Source organism: Talaromyces stipitatus, genomic scaffold, assembly GCF_000003125.1.
Source record: "Talaromyces stipitatus ATCC 10500 scf_1105507295487 genomic scaffold, whole genome shotgun sequence".
Classification (NCBI taxonomy): domain Eukaryota; kingdom Fungi; phylum Ascomycota; class Eurotiomycetes; order Eurotiales; family Trichocomaceae; genus Talaromyces; species Talaromyces stipitatus.
The window spans coordinates 936,154-952,870 of record NW_002990120.1 but is presented as its reverse complement, the minus strand read 5'-3'; the positions used below and the strand labels follow the sequence as shown (position 1 = coordinate 952,870).

At 48.2% G+C, this 16,717-nt stretch overlaps 6 protein-coding genes across 6 annotated transcripts, besides 1 other annotated feature; 1 reads left to right on the top strand and 5 right to left on the bottom strand.

Annotated features, from left to right (window-relative positions):
• Positions 1 to 842: 842 nt before the first annotated feature.
• On the top strand, positions 843 to 4,459 carry TSTA_055500 (N-methyltransferase, putative). Its single transcript, XM_002487114.1, has 7 exons — positions 843 to 1,158; positions 1,268 to 1,947; positions 2,090 to 2,305; positions 2,357 to 3,245; positions 3,294 to 3,544; positions 3,595 to 3,676; positions 3,724 to 4,459. The coding sequence occupies exons 1-7, from the start codon at positions 863 to 865 to the stop codon at positions 3,788 to 3,790; spliced, it is 2,481 nt and encodes an 826-aa protein (XP_002487159.1). The 5' UTR covers positions 843 to 862; the 3' UTR covers positions 3,791 to 4,459.
• On the bottom strand, positions 3,813 to 5,031 carry TSTA_055490 (pyruvate formate lyase activating enzyme, putative; the record flags this gene model as incomplete). The annotated part of the gene is made up of 2 exons (XM_002487113.1): positions 3,813 to 4,600; positions 4,685 to 5,031. The coding sequence occupies 2 exons, from the start codon at positions 5,029 to 5,031 to the stop codon at positions 3,904 to 3,906; spliced, it is 1,044 nt and encodes a 347-aa protein (XP_002487158.1). The 3' UTR covers positions 3,813 to 3,903.
• Positions 5,032 to 5,420: 389 nt separating this feature from the next.
• On the bottom strand, positions 5,421 to 8,228 carry TSTA_055480 (C6 transcription factor, putative; the record flags this gene model as incomplete). Its single annotated transcript, XM_002487112.1, has 3 exons — positions 5,421 to 5,564; positions 5,613 to 7,831; positions 7,898 to 8,228. 3 exons carry the CDS (start codon positions 8,226 to 8,228, stop codon positions 5,421 to 5,423), a joined length of 2,694 nt encoding a protein of 897 aa, XP_002487157.1.
• An 840-nt stretch (positions 8,229 to 9,068) lies between these two features.
• Positions 9,069 to 9,089: a microsatellite.
• A 22-nt stretch (positions 9,090 to 9,111) lies between these two features.
• On the bottom strand, positions 9,112 to 13,296 carry TSTA_055470 (mitochondrial DNA-directed RNA polymerase, putative; the record flags this gene model as incomplete). The annotated part of the gene is made up of 2 exons (XM_002487111.1): positions 9,112 to 12,438; positions 12,490 to 13,296. 2 exons carry the CDS (start codon positions 13,294 to 13,296, stop codon positions 9,112 to 9,114), a joined length of 4,134 nt encoding a protein of 1,377 aa, XP_002487156.1.
• Positions 13,297 to 13,805: 509 nt separating this feature from the next.
• TSTA_055460 (uncharacterized protein) lies at positions 13,806 to 15,145 on the bottom strand. The gene is made up of 3 exons (XM_002487110.1): positions 14,520 to 15,145; positions 14,176 to 14,447; positions 13,806 to 14,097 (listed from the first exon to the last, which is right to left on the bottom strand). The coding sequence occupies exons 1-3, from the start codon at positions 15,028 to 15,030 to the stop codon at positions 13,891 to 13,893; spliced, it is 990 nt and encodes a 329-aa protein (XP_002487155.1). The 5' UTR covers positions 15,031 to 15,145; the 3' UTR covers positions 13,806 to 13,890.
• A 539-nt stretch (positions 15,146 to 15,684) lies between these two features.
• TSTA_055450 (uncharacterized protein) lies at positions 15,685 to 16,268 on the bottom strand (the record flags this gene model as incomplete). The annotated part of the gene is made up of 2 exons (XM_002487109.1): positions 15,685 to 15,927; positions 16,008 to 16,268. The coding sequence occupies 2 exons, from the start codon at positions 16,266 to 16,268 to the stop codon at positions 15,685 to 15,687; spliced, it is 504 nt and encodes a 167-aa protein (XP_002487154.1).
• Between the last annotated feature and the right edge of the window lie 449 nt (positions 16,269 to 16,717).

Sequence of the window (16,717 nt, the reverse complement as noted above, 5' to 3'; positions counted from 1 at the left end):
TGTTTGAGTTGATTCACGAATACTGCACCCGCCGTAGGCAACAGTCAGCTAATTCAGCTCCAACACATAGAATGATCTATCATCTGGCTTATCTCGAAATGTGGCATTGTGGATATCATATGGACAGATGTTGATTAGGAATCAAAGTACCTGATGAAGCCAAAGGTGTAAGCAGACAAACAGGCGAAACAAGACAAACAGAGCAAACCAGACAAACATTCAGCGTGTAACCGCCCTCGCCGCGGTTGCCCGTAACGGCGCTTTCCGATTGGCTGTTTCTCGTTGTATACAAACAAGGATATCGTCTGTGTGTCCTTTCTTCTACTACATACTCTCTGACAGACTAACACACAGACATACACACCCCTTGTGATGCGTGCAACATTCTTATTCCGATACCTGCGGATCGTTGCCGTCATGAATCTGCGTCCCTGGCCCATAGGAGCCAATCTGCCTACTCCATGACGGGCATTGACGGTGCTGAGCCCCGCAGCTAAACAAGGCACGCCAGCCGCAAATCCAGAGGGGGCCCAGCTCGATCTGTCCGGTGGTTTTGCATGATTTGTCTGTGTTTGCAAGGCACTGTGGATGACGGGGTGTCTTGATCCATTGATGCCAGTGGCTGTTGACCCATGGCTTTGTGGGGTAGCTAGGTTTCTAGTCTCGTGTTGAGATACATGATACATGCTCTGCGACTGTGGTAATATACTTTTATTACGTACGAGAGTTGCTCTGCTATATCCAGGGCATATATAAAGGATTGGTTGGTCGATCTATGCACATGAATCAATCTTAATTTTCAAGGTACCGTCTACAGCCACACTACGAAATAGCTACATAGTGCTTTGGTTAACACTACGCCATGTCTCCAGCTCTTCTTTCGAACGGCTCAGTCAATATTGTTGACATTCGGGACAAAGATGCCAATTTCTCAGCAGCCGCTGCAATTCAGGACGGCTTGGATCCGCCAGCCGGCAAGGCTCGCTCCTTTCCCACCGTCCTGCTATACGATGCAGTCGGGTTACGCCTGTTTGAGGAGATTACATATCTAGACGAATACTATCTGACCAACACCGAGATTGAGGTGCTAGAAAAGCATGCAAGGACCATTGCCGAGAGACTGCCGGATCAATCACAGTTGGTGGAATTGGGTAGCGGGTGTGTTTGTTTTCCCTAGGAATGCCGGATATCTTGTTGATGGCACGCCTCTTCTCTCGTCCCTTTGCATGTCACACGGGAGTGGGTTTTTTTTTAACACGATGTCTAGGAACCTTCGTAAGGTCGAGATTCTATTAAGAGAGTTTGAAAACTTGCAGAAACGAGTAGATTATTACGCTCTGGATCTTTCATTAGAGGAACTGCAGCGTACCTTTGCCCAGGTGTCGCCGCAATCATACCATTACGTCCGCTTTCAGGGTCTCCACGGTACCTACGACGATGCATTGGAATGGCTTAAGAACCCGCAGAATAGAAAACGGCCCACGTGTGTTCTTTCCCTAGGATCGTCAATTGGGAACTTCAACCGAAAAGCAGCAGCAGATTTCCTCCGTCAATATTCTCAACTCCTCGGACCAACCGATTCCATCATCATTGGCCTGGATGGCTGCAAGGATAAGGATCGAGTCTATCGCGCTTATAACGATTCCAAGGGCATCACTCACCAATTCTATCTCAATGGATTATCTCATGCCAATCAGGTTTTAGGGTATAATTCATTTAGACCGGACCAATGGGATATCGAATGCTTGTATGACGAAGCTGACGGGTGTCACCGAGCGTTCTATGTACCCACGCAGGACGTGACCATTAACGGCATTTCACTTCGCAAGGGGGAGAAGATCATTTTTGAAGAAGCGTACAAGTACGACGCCCAGGAGAGAGAAGAGCTGTGGCGTGACGCGGGGCTTATCAACGTGGCTGCGTTGGGGAATAGTCATGACAACTATCGTATGTGACCTAGTTTCCCCGCATTCTCCTGACACATTGCAATCAGTTTTGTGACTTCACTACCGAGTTGAAGAGTTTGAACTATCGACAATTCATTACGAATTACACGTATAACCCTTACCTGGCTCTAACTTGCTGCTAGATCTCAACATGCTTTCACCCGCCAAAGTCAGTTTTCCCTCTCGTCCAAGCGAATATGCACCTAGTGCGGTGCCCGCATGGGAAGAGTGGAGATCGCTCTGGACATCCTGGGACGTTGTCTCCAAAACCATGGTGCCACGGGACGAATTGTTATCGAAGCCGATCAAGCTGAGAAATGCCTTGATCTTCTACCTGGGACATATTCCCACATTTCTTGGTGAGTATCAAATTCAAAAGCTGGCGTGTGTAACCAATACTGACTTAAAAGACATCCACTTGACCCGTGCAACACGCGGAAAACCAACGGATCCGAAATACTATCCGCAAATTTTTGAACGTGGAATCGACCCTGATGTGGACAACCCAGAGCAGTGCCATGCCCACAGCGAGATACCAGACGAATGGCCTGCTCTGGGTGAGATTCTACGTTACCAAGAGCAAGTCCGCAGTCGAGTGCAGTCTCTCCTGAGAACGGAAGACGTGTCACAGAACCGATTGCTCGGCGAGGCTCTGTGGATCGGGTTTGAGCATGAAGTTATGCATTTGGAGACTTTCTTGTATATGCTGCTGCAGAGCGATAGGATTCTGCCTCCATTGGGAGTTGACAGCCCTGACTTTAAGGGTATTGCGCGCCAGGCTGAGCTAGATGCGAAGCCAAACCAATGGTTTAGCATTCCTGAGCAGACTATCACTATCGGGGTTGATGATTCGGACCTCAGCAAGCTTCCAGCACAATCCTTCACCTGGGACAACGAGAAGCCCAAGAGATCGGTAAGAGTACACGCATTCGAAGCCCAGGGCCGAGCCGTCACAAACAGAGAGTACGCCCATTACCTGAAAGAGAACAGCATCCATCGCATCCCGACATCTTGGGTGATCCAGGCAGCTAATAGCTGGAACAACACATTCAACGGACTCCATACTAACGGAGTATCGAACGGACACGGCAATTCCATGGATAACTACGCGGTACGCACTGTCTTTGGACCAGTGTCGTTCGCTTGGGCAGCCGACTGGCCGGTCATGGCTTCATACGACGAATTGGCCGGGTACGCTGAATGGAAGAAGTGTCGGCTTCCTACTTTTGAGGAAGTGAGATCCATTTACAAGTATGCCGCGGCACTCAAGGGCCAACCCAATGGTGTCGATGCTGTCAGGTAAGTGCCCATCTCACAATGCTAGCGCAGGCAACTAATTCTGTATAGCAATGGCCTCGCGATCCTCAAAAAGAAAGATCCGACTGACGCCGTTATAAACGGCGCCAACCCCGAGTCCATTTTTGTGGACCTCGCCGACGCCAACGTCGGCTTCAAGAATTGGCATCCAGTCCCCGTTACCCCTAACGGTGACAAACTGGCAGGACAGGGTGAAATGGGTGGTGTGTGGGAATGGACCAGCACTCCGCTCAGTGCGCATGACGGGTTTGAGGAGATGAAGATTTACCCAGGATATACCGGTCCGTTTACTGAATGTGATATGTAGTGGATGATTACTGACTCTGTATAGCTGATTTCTTCGATGGAAAGCATAATATTGTGCAGGGTGGATCGTGGGCTACGCATCCTCGCATTGCGGGACGTACTAGTTTGTAAGTATCTGATCCCCAGATGCGATGGTTCCTGTTAACATGGATAGTGTGAATTGGTATCAACACAATTACCCATATGCATGGGTTGGAGCAAGGCTTGTGCGAGATCTCTAACTCGATTGACTGTGTGACGATTCATGTCTATCTTTTGATTGTATTTGTTATGTTATGGAATAGGCAGATTGGCAGGAATAATCAACCTCTTTTCACCTCAATATTTCTAGAAACTATAGATGAAAACCAGGCTGCTCCGACACCTCACAAAACCTCCACAACCCAGCATCCTCTGCAGCCTTTCTAACCGATTCCACCTCCTCATCCATAACCGCTCTATTAATATCCGCATATCTAACCTCCTCAACCTCTTCCTCACCTCCGACCTGCCTCCTCTTTCTACTCTTCTTCTTCCCCACATGCGCATCCGGATGATACTGCTCCATAACATGCACATACAAATCCCTCGAAACATTCTCCGCCAACCACCTCACAATTTCTCTTCCCTCTTCTATCCTTCCCGGCATAACAAGATGTCTCACTAACACACCCCTTTTCGCAATCCCATCAGACGTAAAACTCAAATCTCCAACTTGTCTATACATCTCCTTGATAGATTCCTTGGCAACATCCGCATAATTCTCCGCTTTGAGTAATCGCTTTGATGTCGAGGGATCCCAGACTTTGAAATCGGGCAGATATATATCCACCAATCCATCCATTAGTTTCAGTGATTCGATCGAATCGAATGATGAGGTGTTGTACACAATCGGAATCTTGAGACCCATCTCCTGCGCCGTCAGAATCGCCAACGCAACTTGGGGCACGACATGTTCCGGCGTCACGAAATTGATATTGTGTACTCCGCCCACATTCTGGAGTTTTATCATCCATTCCGCCAGTTCTTCGGGAGTGAGGTCGAATCCGTTTCTTTGATGAGCGATGTCATGATTTTGACAGAATACGCAGCGCAGGTTACATCCGGAGAAAAATACGGCGCCGGAACCGTTATACCCTTGTATACAGGGTTCTTCGCCTCTATGGGGAGCGATAACGTTCACTTTTGCGGTTGTCGCACCGATTAGACATACGCCGGTCTTTTCGTAGCGGTTTATGTCGCATTTGTGTGGGCAGAGGTTGCATTTTCGCAAATGGGAATAGGCCGAGGAACGCTTTTGGGCGGCTTGGAGAGGGGTGAGGAGCTGGTAGCGGGGGATGTAGTCGTCGAGGAGGTATTGCGGAGGTATCCCGAGATGGCGTTTAATGATAGGGTCTCTTCTTTGGAAGCGATATGGGCGGAGGAGGGAGGATGTTGTTGCGCGTTTTGAGAGGAGACTAGCTCCTGTTCGTGTGATGGACATTTTTTTATCATAGCATTATTGCCTTCAACAAAGTATTGTCCAGCATCTCTGCAAAGCCGAGGTGAAATAAGCTTATCGTCGCGACTCAACGTCATAGGACAACGATCAGCCAATCACATCATTCAGATTAATTAGTACTCGCATTTAGCCTGAATGTGCTGGACAAAAGGAAGACCACCTCACGTTCCATTCTTATGTCCATATGTTCAGCTCAGAAAATTGTCCAAAGAAAGAAAAAAGCAAGAAAGAAACATCGTAATGTACAGGGGTATTCGAAATCATCAACGCGCCGGACAACAAACCACCAGTGTCCGATGTCCAAACAATAACAAACCAACTTTTTCCCCAACCCCAACCCAACCCCGAACCCCGGTCATATACTATGTTAATCACAAAGCTAATCCGCTGCCATCGCCTGTCCATCGATAAAGCGCAAGTACTTCACGCCGTCGTTGCTGTTGTTCGCCAAAATCATCTGGCATACGTCCCCGGACTTGCGCGAGTGCGGAACGCATGACTTTACGGAAATTGCGCTGTAATATCATCAGTACTTGTAGATAGAACATGAGGTCAAGACGTACCTGATACTCAGTGTTCAACGTCACAACACACGCTTCATGTGCTCGTACTATAGTCTCGCACGCTCTAACAACACTGGGATCAGCGTCCCCTTGCAGTTTATCGGCTGTCAATAACAGCAAGAAACTGCCCTGTAGCAAATAAATACCAAAAAAGAATGGCATAAAACTCAAGTCTGGATCGTAGTCCAAGATATCGGCAGCGGCTTCTGCTGCTTTGACGGCGTGCCCCATGGCTGTGATAAAAGCTTCTGATGAAATCCACAGGTCGTTGTCATCTAGCAGAGAGATGGGGTCCCATTTTCCCACAAGCAGTATATGTAAGACGTGCATTAGATATGTACCGTATGCAACGACCATTTTTGTCTGCATGAACGATTCGTTGACTCGAGACCCCACCGTGCTCGATGACCTTGCTGATGGACTGACATGATCAATTCCCGTAGGCGCAGCGGCATTAAAGCCAGTATCAGGTGCGCCACCTTCGTTGCCAATCCCCAAGGACGCTGTATGTCTAGCCTCAAACTCATGCAGGCTCTGTTCATAGACATCTAATTGCCGAGTGATCTCTGTAGTATGGCTATCCCACTCGCCGCTGGTCCGTAAATGAATCCCAAACCGTGGATGGTTTCGCGCATGATTCAGATCGACTATTTCGCCGAGTATAGTCATTAACGGCAAGAAATACCCAAACATACCGTGGCCTGTACATTCAAGGCTTGGGCCTGCTCGTCGGTATCCCGCATTTGCAAAATCACCGGCATGCCAGATGTCATCGTTCATCGGCTGCAACAACCCTTCACACTCTTTGTCCAGCAATGTCAATGGTCGGTTATAGCACAAGGCCAGATGGCGGTCCATCACGTAGAGAAGCCACCATATACGTCTACGTTCTTCGCGTTCCTCTTCGGTAACTGATTGATATCGCGAAGGTTTTGGTTCCATGTCAACATTGCCATCTCGATCGTGACTTTGAGGCTGCGACGGCGTCGGAGGAAGTTCACGTCCAAGCTTCAGTTCGCGCGCCAGCGACCATGCTGCTGCCCACCAACGGATACTTGCAGCTTTGTACTCACTTGCTGATACCACAGTCGCGAGATGAATATAAGTAGCGACGTCATCAATAGCCCCTGTAGCGCTGCTTTGAGCACCAAGTTGATCCATCGACACACCGAATCCACCTAGCGCAACCCCATTAATAACCGCATTAGCAGCATAATTAGGAGAAGCCTCTCCCGGTGTGGGACCATGTATCAAAGGTCGCAGTAAACCAACTGTAAGCTCTAATAACTTCTGGCAAACCCTGCCTCGTGCTGACGGAGGGGATGTCAAAAAAGGTGCGTCGCTAGTCTGTGCCGCTACCCAGAGCATGCTTGCCAATAAAGCTGGACTACACGTGCGAGGTTGGGTCGGATGCAAGATAGACTTTTTTCGGAAAACGTATCCAACCACGTATGGTGACTGGGGGAACACATGAGAAGAGGAGGTACTGGCAAAGTACAGTTCCAGAAGGTCGCATGCGAGAGAGTGTGGTATAATCGAAACTATGTGAGGCAGCAGTGGCTCCAACACGGGATACTTCAACGTGCTAGTGAAGCCATTCGACACATTGATCGGAGGGAAGCCAACAGACGGGGCAGGTAAAGGTAGCCACCCAGGAGATTGAACAGGAGGCGTGAGTCCAGTAAAGTGGTTCGCCGATGCATCTTCTGGCTGTGAAAATGGGTATTGGTTTATACTAGGTGGCGCGTGATCAACCATGTTATACGCATCGTGGAACCCATTCAACCCAGCCGGAACAAGCGCAGAAGGCGACCGAGGTTGCAGCTCTCGCAAATCAGGCATCTGAATAAACGATCGATCAACATTCTGCACCTGTCCAAATCCGTTCATAGGTATCGGTGTCATATTCGACGGAAAGTACTGCCTCGGTCGTGTTGTTTGAGGAGGCTGCTGTGCCAATTCCCGCAAACTAGAAAGACTCTGCTGCGGGACCTGCGACTCTGAAAATGACCGTCTCGCTTGATCGATCCGAGCATCGGATTCCGAAGTCATCACCACCGACATCTGAGACGATTGATCTGGGATTGTTTCATAACCGGGAGTACCAGAATCGCGCGATCCGCCACTCGCAGCTTTCGCAGCAGCTTCTGCAAGATCTTTCTTTGAAGCCTTGCCGCGCTTCTTTCTTTCTCTAGCATACTCGCAGCTCAGGCCGGACTCTATACTCAACTCGTTGATTAGTTTCTGCGACAAGCACAATGCTGTACACGGAAGGAATATCTCACCGGTACAATGCGCACAAGGACTTTGCCCATCACATTTAGTCCTCAACTGGTTACACTGATCACAAGCACGACTAATCCGGCGCCGTACCGCTGCCGTGGTCTCAGCGGAGTGCTTCCGAATGCTGGACCTCGCCTCGGAAAGCGGACTGCGCATAATCGGCATCTTTGACCCAGCAGAATCCGATTGGCTATCCTTTTTGATAAAAGAATCGTTGCTGTTGTTGTTGATATTATTCATGTCCAACTCGCGCGCAAGACGCAGCTGCTCCAGAGCATAATGCGAGCTTTCGGCGAGAGTGTCCAGACCGGATGTCTGCGACGGCTGCGCCATTGCGCGATGAATTTCGCTTCTCCGAATTGACTAGATATAAGGAAGTTTTCTTAACCGAAATGTCCACTTAACCGGATTCCTAACGGAAATCTGAAGACATGGCGTGGAAATCGCCTCAACCGCCTGTAGGGTCGGTCGACGCGACAGACAAGAAGTTGAGACTACCTTCCTTCAACAGGTTAAGAAGGTCGAGTCTCTGACGGACTGATCGATAAGATCACCGGCAATTATACGATGAGAACGATAGAATGGAACAAAAGCCCACACAACACGAACTGAATGTGACTCGGGCCTGCCAAGAAGGAAAGGCTCAGAAAGAACGGAGAAGAGCAACCGGTTAAATATGTGCTCCAGCTAAATTGGTCCGGAGTTAGGTTGAGAAGGAGGCTCGAGCGGCAATCTGATTGATTGTCTGTACAAACCGGAGATGAAAAAGAAAGCTCAGAGAGAGGGGACAACACTGATTCATTCACTTCTGTTAAAACGAGAGGAACAAGAGGAACAAGAGAAACAAGAAAGAAAGAAGCAGAAGAGGCAACAAGGCGGAGAGAGCTAAGAAAGAAGGTTTGGCACGGGGAATTTTCAGGCTACCCCAAGAGTGCGGGGCTGGGGTGCATACTACGCTGACTCCGCTGGATACGAAGAGAGCCTTTAATGTGGCTGATATAGCTACGTGTAGCACTGAGTGTGATGGATTCTTATTATAATATGTATATATACAAGTTCTCATAGTAGTACATCAGTAGTTTTCTTTCACCGTCAATCGTACATCAAACTCCATGAGAAATGCAAACCCCCCCCTGTAACCAAACCAACTCCACCTATATATGTACATTTTTGAAAAAAAAAAAAAAAAAAAAATGGAAGAGGTTTGAGTACCAGCTCAACTGAAGAAATATTGACTGTCCTTCAATCGCTTGACGTCAAATTCGCCCTTCTTGGGGATATCACGGAAATTAAGTGGCAGCCATGCCCATTCCATCTTGGATCGTGTCTTTACAGACTTGGTCTTCTCTTCTTCAAACGGCTCAGAATCCTCCATCTCGACCACATCTCCTTCGCCAGCGACGTCGTCAGTGGGAGTTTTGGCGTCGATCTCGGCGTCGAGGTATTGTGGGTCAAAGTCGGAGAACAAGCTAGCCACAGCAGGGTCCTTTTCATCCACAACGGAATTGCCGAACACGCCTGCTCGCTTTTCCGTCGTGACGTTACCGGTTCCGGTTTGACCGAGTGTAGAGGCGATAGCCAAGTCGTTGTGGCTACCGCCCGCACTTTCAAAGATGCTCGCTGCTGTTACCATCGCACGGCCTTTTTCCTGCAATTCAGGGTCATCCGATCGGAGAAGAGTCTGGCGTTGGTGCTCCAACAACAACTCTTCAACGTAGTATTTCTTCTTGGAGTTGGCGTATTTCGCTTCCCGGTACTTGGCGATGGCTCGAGCAATGGGAGATGACTCAGGAATCTTAGCGAGGAATATATGACCTTCATAACGAGCACGGAACTCAGCAGCTAGTCTCTTGACGATGTCGTCGCTGTGCATGCGAATGAAACAATCACGCAAGGCGATATTCATTTTGTCGACATCACATGCATGAGTCCAGAACGAATCGTGAACGGCGGAGAAAACTAGTCCCTGGCGGTAACACTCAATGGCGGAGAGCATCATGTGAGTCGCGTCAAGCGAATGAATAAAGTTTGGTGGGAATGCCTGTAGTTGTTTGCGCTTAGAGACGTTGCCGGACGTGGAATCCTGAATAATATTCAATGTCTGCAATGTGGTGTACACCCGCTGACACTTCACAGTCCGGTAAGGCTGAACAACAGGAAGGCCCAACGGTGTGGTCCAGATGATGGTAGACCGAAACATCCTGAGCGGATCCATCTCCACATCCTCCTTAGCTGACGTGTTATCCTGGAGAACATTCTTTGCCAACGCGTCAAGTTGATCCGGGGAGATAGCCTGACTAATTCTGGTAGCACAATCGCCCAACCAATACTGAATCGAATGGGCACCACTGAAAATCGTGCTGAGTGCTTCGAAAATGGCACTGGCGATATACTTGCTGATACCGGGTGTTTCTTCAAGGCCCGGATAATGCGCAGCGATCTGACGACGGACCTGGCGAATAGCACCAACAAAAGTGACACCATACACATTTGTCATGACCGTCTGCTTGACAATTTTACGCTTGATTTTTCCAACAAGAAGCTTGGCAATCTCGTGCCCAGCTGCTGCATCTCGCTCGACCTTTTCGGTAACAAAGTCCGAGACACCAGTATAAATATCCTTAGGTCGATCACCGGGTTCAAGATTGACATGTTGGGCACCCTCCATATCTCCTCCCAATGCCGCGTAATGCTGAAGACCGTTGCAAGAACCGTCTTGGTGAACAGGTAAGCGTGACACATACTCGGTGGGATTCTCCAGTTTGAGAGCATTGCGCAATTCACAGCATGCAGCAAGACACTGCCACGGATCCTCAGCCTCCAAAAACCATTTTCGGCCATGCAGACCCTTGTTTGCTGAATCAAGAACATCTTCTAAATGTTGCATGGTGAACTCCTCTCTCTCCTTAAGACTAGCCTTATCGAAACCATAGACGTTGGAAAGATGGATCTTCAGCCACCGCAATCCAGCCTCACCGAGCGGCTTGCCTTTCTTGAAAAGAAGAAGTGAACGAGCATTGTCGGCAGACATCTGATTCAAGTATGCCGGAAGTGGATAAGCACGGCCACGGAAATCCATGTTGTGGGGAAGATAAAATGTTTGATTTTTGTATGCGCGAGCAATCTCCATTTGGAAGTTGATAAAGCATCTTTGAGAATGGAGACCAGACCGCAAATTCTCCACTTCACGAAGCTTGTTGTTGTATACTTTGATTGCCTCTGGGTTATCGTCTGCAGGTTTCTCTGGCATGGGAATCTGTGGGTCGAGAGGGGGAATTTTGGCAAATGCTTCACCTGTGTTCCATGCCTCTAGCATAACATCAAAAACGTCGTTGTTGATTGTCCATGCCGTTTTTCCCAAAATGTCCAGACCAGCACGGACTTCGGGAAGGCCATTGTTTTCCAGAGCTTTCTTCATATAAGAATGTTGAAGAGTATCACCAGGTGTTGTGCGCATAATCGGGCTGCGCTGTGCTAGAAATCCGCCTTTATCAAACGCAGTCCACGGCTGGGGTTCTGAGAGCATCGGCATATGACGAGCCTGAACAGCGTTAGGGGCTTCGCGGATAAGTCTTCGTGTAACCTCGGGATGAGCATGTAGTAGACCAAACTTCCTCCCTCTATTAATTTCGTAAGAGTGTTGAAAAGCCGATTCCATGACCATAATGCGCTTTTTCGTATCAGGATCTTCCTGTATCACAGGTGCTTTCGCGCAGTCGAATAACACAGACAGCAAAGCGCCTCCCACCTTCGCATGGACATCAACCGGCCAAGTGAACTCGGACTCGACGTCACGGCTGTTAGATTTCATTTCGGTGAGGAGCTTCTTGAACTTAATGCGGCCTGCCTTCTTCTTCCTGTTCTCCACCACCTGCTTGATAAATTTGTGGTGGCGTGAATCACGCTCTGACTTGGCGATCATGGATTGTGCGATGAACTCGTTTTGAACCTCTTGCCCGAGAGACGTCATGATCGTAGGGACCTTGAGACCTTTCTCGACACCTGCCCGAGCGAAGAGTTGAATAACGTGCATCACCGTGATAGCAGCCAATGTATCAGGTGGGAGGATACGTAGGAAGTCTGCGTGTTCTCGATTCTTCTCGTCGGCAGACAGTTTCGAAGTTCTTTCTGATGGACGACCGATTTTAATTTCCTCTTTAAGCTTCAAGACCATGTCGTTGTACCATTGTTCCAGCAAACTGGCTATCGTCTTGCCGCCACCAGACGTATCGATACCGGCAGCTCTCATGGTCTCCATCTCTCGTTGCCAACGCTTTTTAGCTGTGTCCACAGCCTTGCCCTCCAACTCTGCCTGTCTTTTGCGCTGCAGTTCCCTTACTTCTTCCGAGTCTATGTCATCCAAATCGACAGCATTATCATACTCTGGAAGTATTGACAAAGTAGACTTTAGTGATGAAAGACCAAGACCTTTCTGCTTGGTCGCACGAACGGACGTTTCTTTATGGGGCGGGGTGGCTTCCTGCGGAGGCTCGGGTTCGTCGTCGACTATGAGATCAAAATTGGGTAACTCATTAGGACATAACTATTCACAATTGTTAGCATTCCTCATTATATCCGAGCAAGGGATCATTACCTGTGAGATTTCGCCCAAATCCCGTTCCGTCAATAAGTCAGGCATGGATAATACCTCTACTTCAAACCTATTCTGCTTAACCATATTCCAATACCGCCTCACTGTTCGATCGCGCCTTGAACCATGAAACAAGCGAAGCGTCATACGTAGCATTATAGCCATAGTCCTAGCATTCGGCTTCAGAAATCCCTCTGGCAACTTGACCTCAAACCAGGTCTGTAGACTCAATGCTTTTTTCAGAGTGTCTCCGGAACGCTTATTCTCAATCATATCCGCCACCACGGCTTCGATGTATTGGTTATGTAAATCGAGAAAGCGAGAATCGCCATGAGCAAAAGCCGTCGACATGCGATCAAGAACTTGTGCAGCCTTTTCAATTTCTCGAGTTTGGAGCAGAACGTGAAATCTAGCCATCATCTCCTCAAGCGAACCGCCAATACCACGAACTCTTTTCAAAGTCGGCGTGGTAATCAACTGGCTTTCTTGAATCATAATGGCCGGTTCACTATAGAGAGACTGTCCCAGAAGCGGCGATAACCAGGAGGGAGTTGGCGAAGGACTCGATGAAATCGGCATGCCATCAGTTGCTGTTGCCAGATGCCGTCTTGAGTGTGAAGAAAAGGATCGACGACGATGTAACGCCGATGGCGTGGATGAAACAATCTTCGAGTCATTATTGTTTCCCGGTCGATGTGATTGAGTATGAGGCCGGAGTACCGCCGGACACAGCCATGGTAAAGTCAACTGCTCGGTCGACAAGCGTAGGTGGTGAAGGGGGTTTCGGCGACGGGCGGCACGAGGCAACATGGTTGTTGATAGATAAGCCGCACGGAGTAGTCGATTCAATGGTTAGCAAAGCATCGATAGACCAGATATATTAGTCGATATAGAATCTCAATGGTCGTGTTGCGATTAGATGGCGTGAACAAAGGACGCAATGCAATGGAAATCTCCGACGCTTGAAAATCGAACAAATACAGCAGAAAAGGAATGAAAAGAGGATAGAAGATGGACTTTTCTACCCTATCTACAATAATTAATAAAAAGAAGATGGTTGAAAAAAAAAAAGACAACAACAGTTGGATGAATCGCAGAGGAGAAGTTCGAAGGAAGAAGGAAGAGAAAAAAAAACGATTAGATTGTCGCGCGATCACATCGGACCATCGGCCCAGATTCGGCCAATGGGATTGCGTTAGTCACGTGCGCTCCACTGTAGCTTCTCCTTTTTTCTCTTTCTAGAAGCTGTGGCAATATATGTGGATATTCTCTTCTACGCCGAAGAAAGTGTACGAATGCTATATCTTCGTGGATTATGTGCTCGGGGGATGCTCTGTGTCTCCACCAGAGCCATATATATTGGGATTGAATTGCCTAGATGAATATCAGCGCTACACGGTCTGGTCAACCGTCAACATCAATAAACCCCTTCTGTTTCCTCCTATTCTGCTTCATCGCCCAACCCGTCATCTCTGGACGCGCAGGATCGACTCGCGGCGCACTCATGACATCCAAATAAGTCTCCCCATCCACCGCAGACTCTAATTGCGGCAGGTCCTCGGGTTCTTGATGAATCATGTAATTCTCATACGTAACCCATGCTTCTTCGCTCTATACCAAGACAACAACTGTTAGATCAAAAGCCCAAAAGAGAAAGAACACTCATAGATGGGTTTATGGTTGTCTCACCTCAGCATCAAACCACTCATAAGTTTCCCATTTATCATCCTGAATCTTCTTCAACAACTCAATATTCCCCGCTGGAGTAGTCTCGCCAGCCTCTGCTGATTTCACTTTGACATCTACTGCTCTAGCTTCGGCTTGTACTGGGCCTCCGTCTTCATCCAGATCCTTCCTGCCACGCATAAGTCGTATCCGAGACGCTTCGTCCGAGGCATCGATGTGATGTAACTGGGGTCGTAACTGGACCAGAGCCGAGACTGGCGAAAGGAAGAAATGAGCTATACACATAACGATCGTAATCAGTAATTTGACTTCAAGGCGCAAGAAAAAGAGAAGAGGGAGAAGCATACACCCTCTAAAAGCTCCAAGCATATAAACCGGCTCCCCATCCACAGGCTCCTTCATCCTCCCCGCAAGCGTCTGCGTCCTCAAAATCGTCTGTCCACTTTTCCCACCTTTAACATCCTGCATCTCATCACCCTCCCCAGGCTCAGTCTTCACTCGACTCCCACCATTACTACCCCCACCACCTGTATGTTGCGTATTAAAACCCCCTGCCAACCCAAACGAACCCCCTTCCCTCAAAACGCGTGACTGCTTCATAGCTTCTCCATATTTCAACCCTCTATTCACATCATAGACACCCGCAGAGGTTGTTATAGGCACTTCAATCTCGACGAGTCCAGTCTTGGGTTTGAGTTTTAGGGAAACAGGTTTCTGCCCGTGACGCTGGTCGTATGGACCCCCGCTGCCGTGTTTAGTTTCGATTTCGCGGTCGAGGTATTGGAAGACGTAGCGCTCGATGTCGGAGTCGGTGAGGAAGACGTCGTAGGAGGCGATAATGGGGTCTGATGAGTCCATGCTCTTTGTATTAGACAGACCGGGCGGCTCTGTTTGTTGCGTTTTCTGTATGTACTTCTCAGGTAGTAGGGATCAAGGATTACGCTAAGCGAAAAATGGTGTAGTTATCTCTCTTGAGTGACGATATCTTCGAAACTGTTGTCTTGAGGTTTGATGTTGAACGTCGACCGCGGGTGGGGCCGTTTTTCTCTCAATTTTGATTTCTTATCGATAAGAGCTCGCCCACCACCCACCCACACACACATGACGGCTATGCTCTATACAAGAATAAATCAGCTGCAGGCAAGGTGGCCGAGTGCTCTAGGGCGCCGAGTGTGTCTTATGCAGTATTCGCCTGCTAACTAGAGATATGGGCACTACATTGAGGTTGCAGTCTTCACGGGCGAGGTCGAAGTTTTTGTTTTTGTGATTTAGGGTTGGGGTTGGGGTTTTGTATCCCTTTTTTTTTATTGACCATGAGCCGCCAGATGTGCAACAATACTTGGAAGAGGAGTTTAGGCAAACAGTTGCGAGCGACTACAAGGTTTCCTAATGGGTATCTATTACACAGACCAATCCAAAACAAGAAAGGAAACGCAGACTCATTGCAAATCGAAGCTTCATCGTTGGTCCAGAGCTTGCAATCCAAGATACAAACCCTCCATTCTCCACTACCTACCCCGAACCCTCAGCATATACTTTAAGCTCCCTATTAAACCGATTATATTGACCCAACAACTTCCTCCCAAGCAGTGAAGGCACCATGAGAAACGCAATCGGCCCCGTAAACTTCTCAGTTTGTCTGAATATAGTCGACGAACCATCGTTATTGGCTGACTCAAAGTGAAAACTGTGAAGACCGGAGATGAGGCTGTAGACTAGTGGGCCTTGCCATTGGAAGAGTTTCTCTGTGTTTGCCTTTTGTTTCTTTTGTCAGCTTTATTCTTCCCGATGCTGTGGTCTAAGAGAGAGAGAGGTAGGAGACTCGTTCTTCGTACCATGATATCTGCGACGAATTCCATGCCGTCGATGTTACATTTGATTTTGTCGCCTGGTTGAAGCGATGAGAATGACTTGGAGTTATCCTCGGGTTCGAGTAATTTGATCAAGGAGGTGTGCCATTGTGGGTATTTGGAGAAATCGAGTAGCTGTTTGAAATGCTTCAGTCTTCGGCACGAAAAGAATGGAAAAGGGTTACGCACAATTTCTCGCACCCTAGAAGGGGCTGCGGCAATCTCGATTTGTGTTTCGATTGCCATTGTGATGCTTGTCTGAGTTGAATTCGCTATTGCGATAATGCGTCAGGTCGAGAATGAAAAACATAATTTCTGCTACATTTTAATATCGATCTGAAGATCAAAATAGAGGTAAGAATTGCGCATACTGCCGGGGCTGGGGCAATACAAAACAGACTCGGAAGGATTCATCACGACAACGGCCGCTGAGATTAACTAGAAATCTTACAGAGTTAAGTTACTTACTCTCAGCTTTATTCCTTCCAGGAGAGGTGTATGCTCTGGGTTTTGCACTAGTACTTACAGTGATGACCGCGACGAATTCCATACTGTCGATGTCACATTTGATTCCGTGATGTGACCAACATGAAGCTATCCTCGAGCTCAAGTATAAGGCGGTGTTTCTTCAAGAACCGTCATGCCCTATGTCGAGGCTTGTATAGAATTCAGCGTGACGTCGTATTTCTATCCAC

What these genes read in the sequence shown, in the direction of transcription:
- TSTA_055500 (XM_002487114.1), top strand. Translation starts at nt 863, where the DNA reads ATGTCTCCAGCTCTTCTTTCGAACGGCTCAGTCAATATTGTTGACATT. An exon ending in AATGGTGTCGATGCTGTCAG is followed by an intron (nt 3,246 to 3,293) that starts GTAAGTGCCCAT and finishes AATTCTGTATAG; the next exon opens with CAATGGCCTCGCGATCCTCA. An exon ending in GATTTACCCAGGATATACCG is followed by an intron (nt 3,545 to 3,594) that starts GTCCGTTTACTG and finishes GACTCTGTATAG; the next exon opens with CTGATTTCTTCGATGGAAAG.
- TSTA_055460 (XM_002487110.1), bottom strand. Translation starts at nt 15,030, where the DNA reads ATGGACTCATCAGACCCCATTATCGCCTCCTACGACGTCTTCCTCACC. An exon ending in GCTTGGAGCTTTTAGAGGGT is followed by an intron (nt 14,448 to 14,519) that starts GTATGCTTCTCC and finishes TTATGTGTATAG; the next exon opens with CTCATTTCTTCCTTTCGCCA. An exon ending in ATGAGTGGTTTGATGCTGAG is followed by an intron (nt 14,098 to 14,175) that starts GTGAGACAACCA and finishes GTCTTGGTATAG; the next exon opens with AGCGAAGAAGCATGGGTTAC.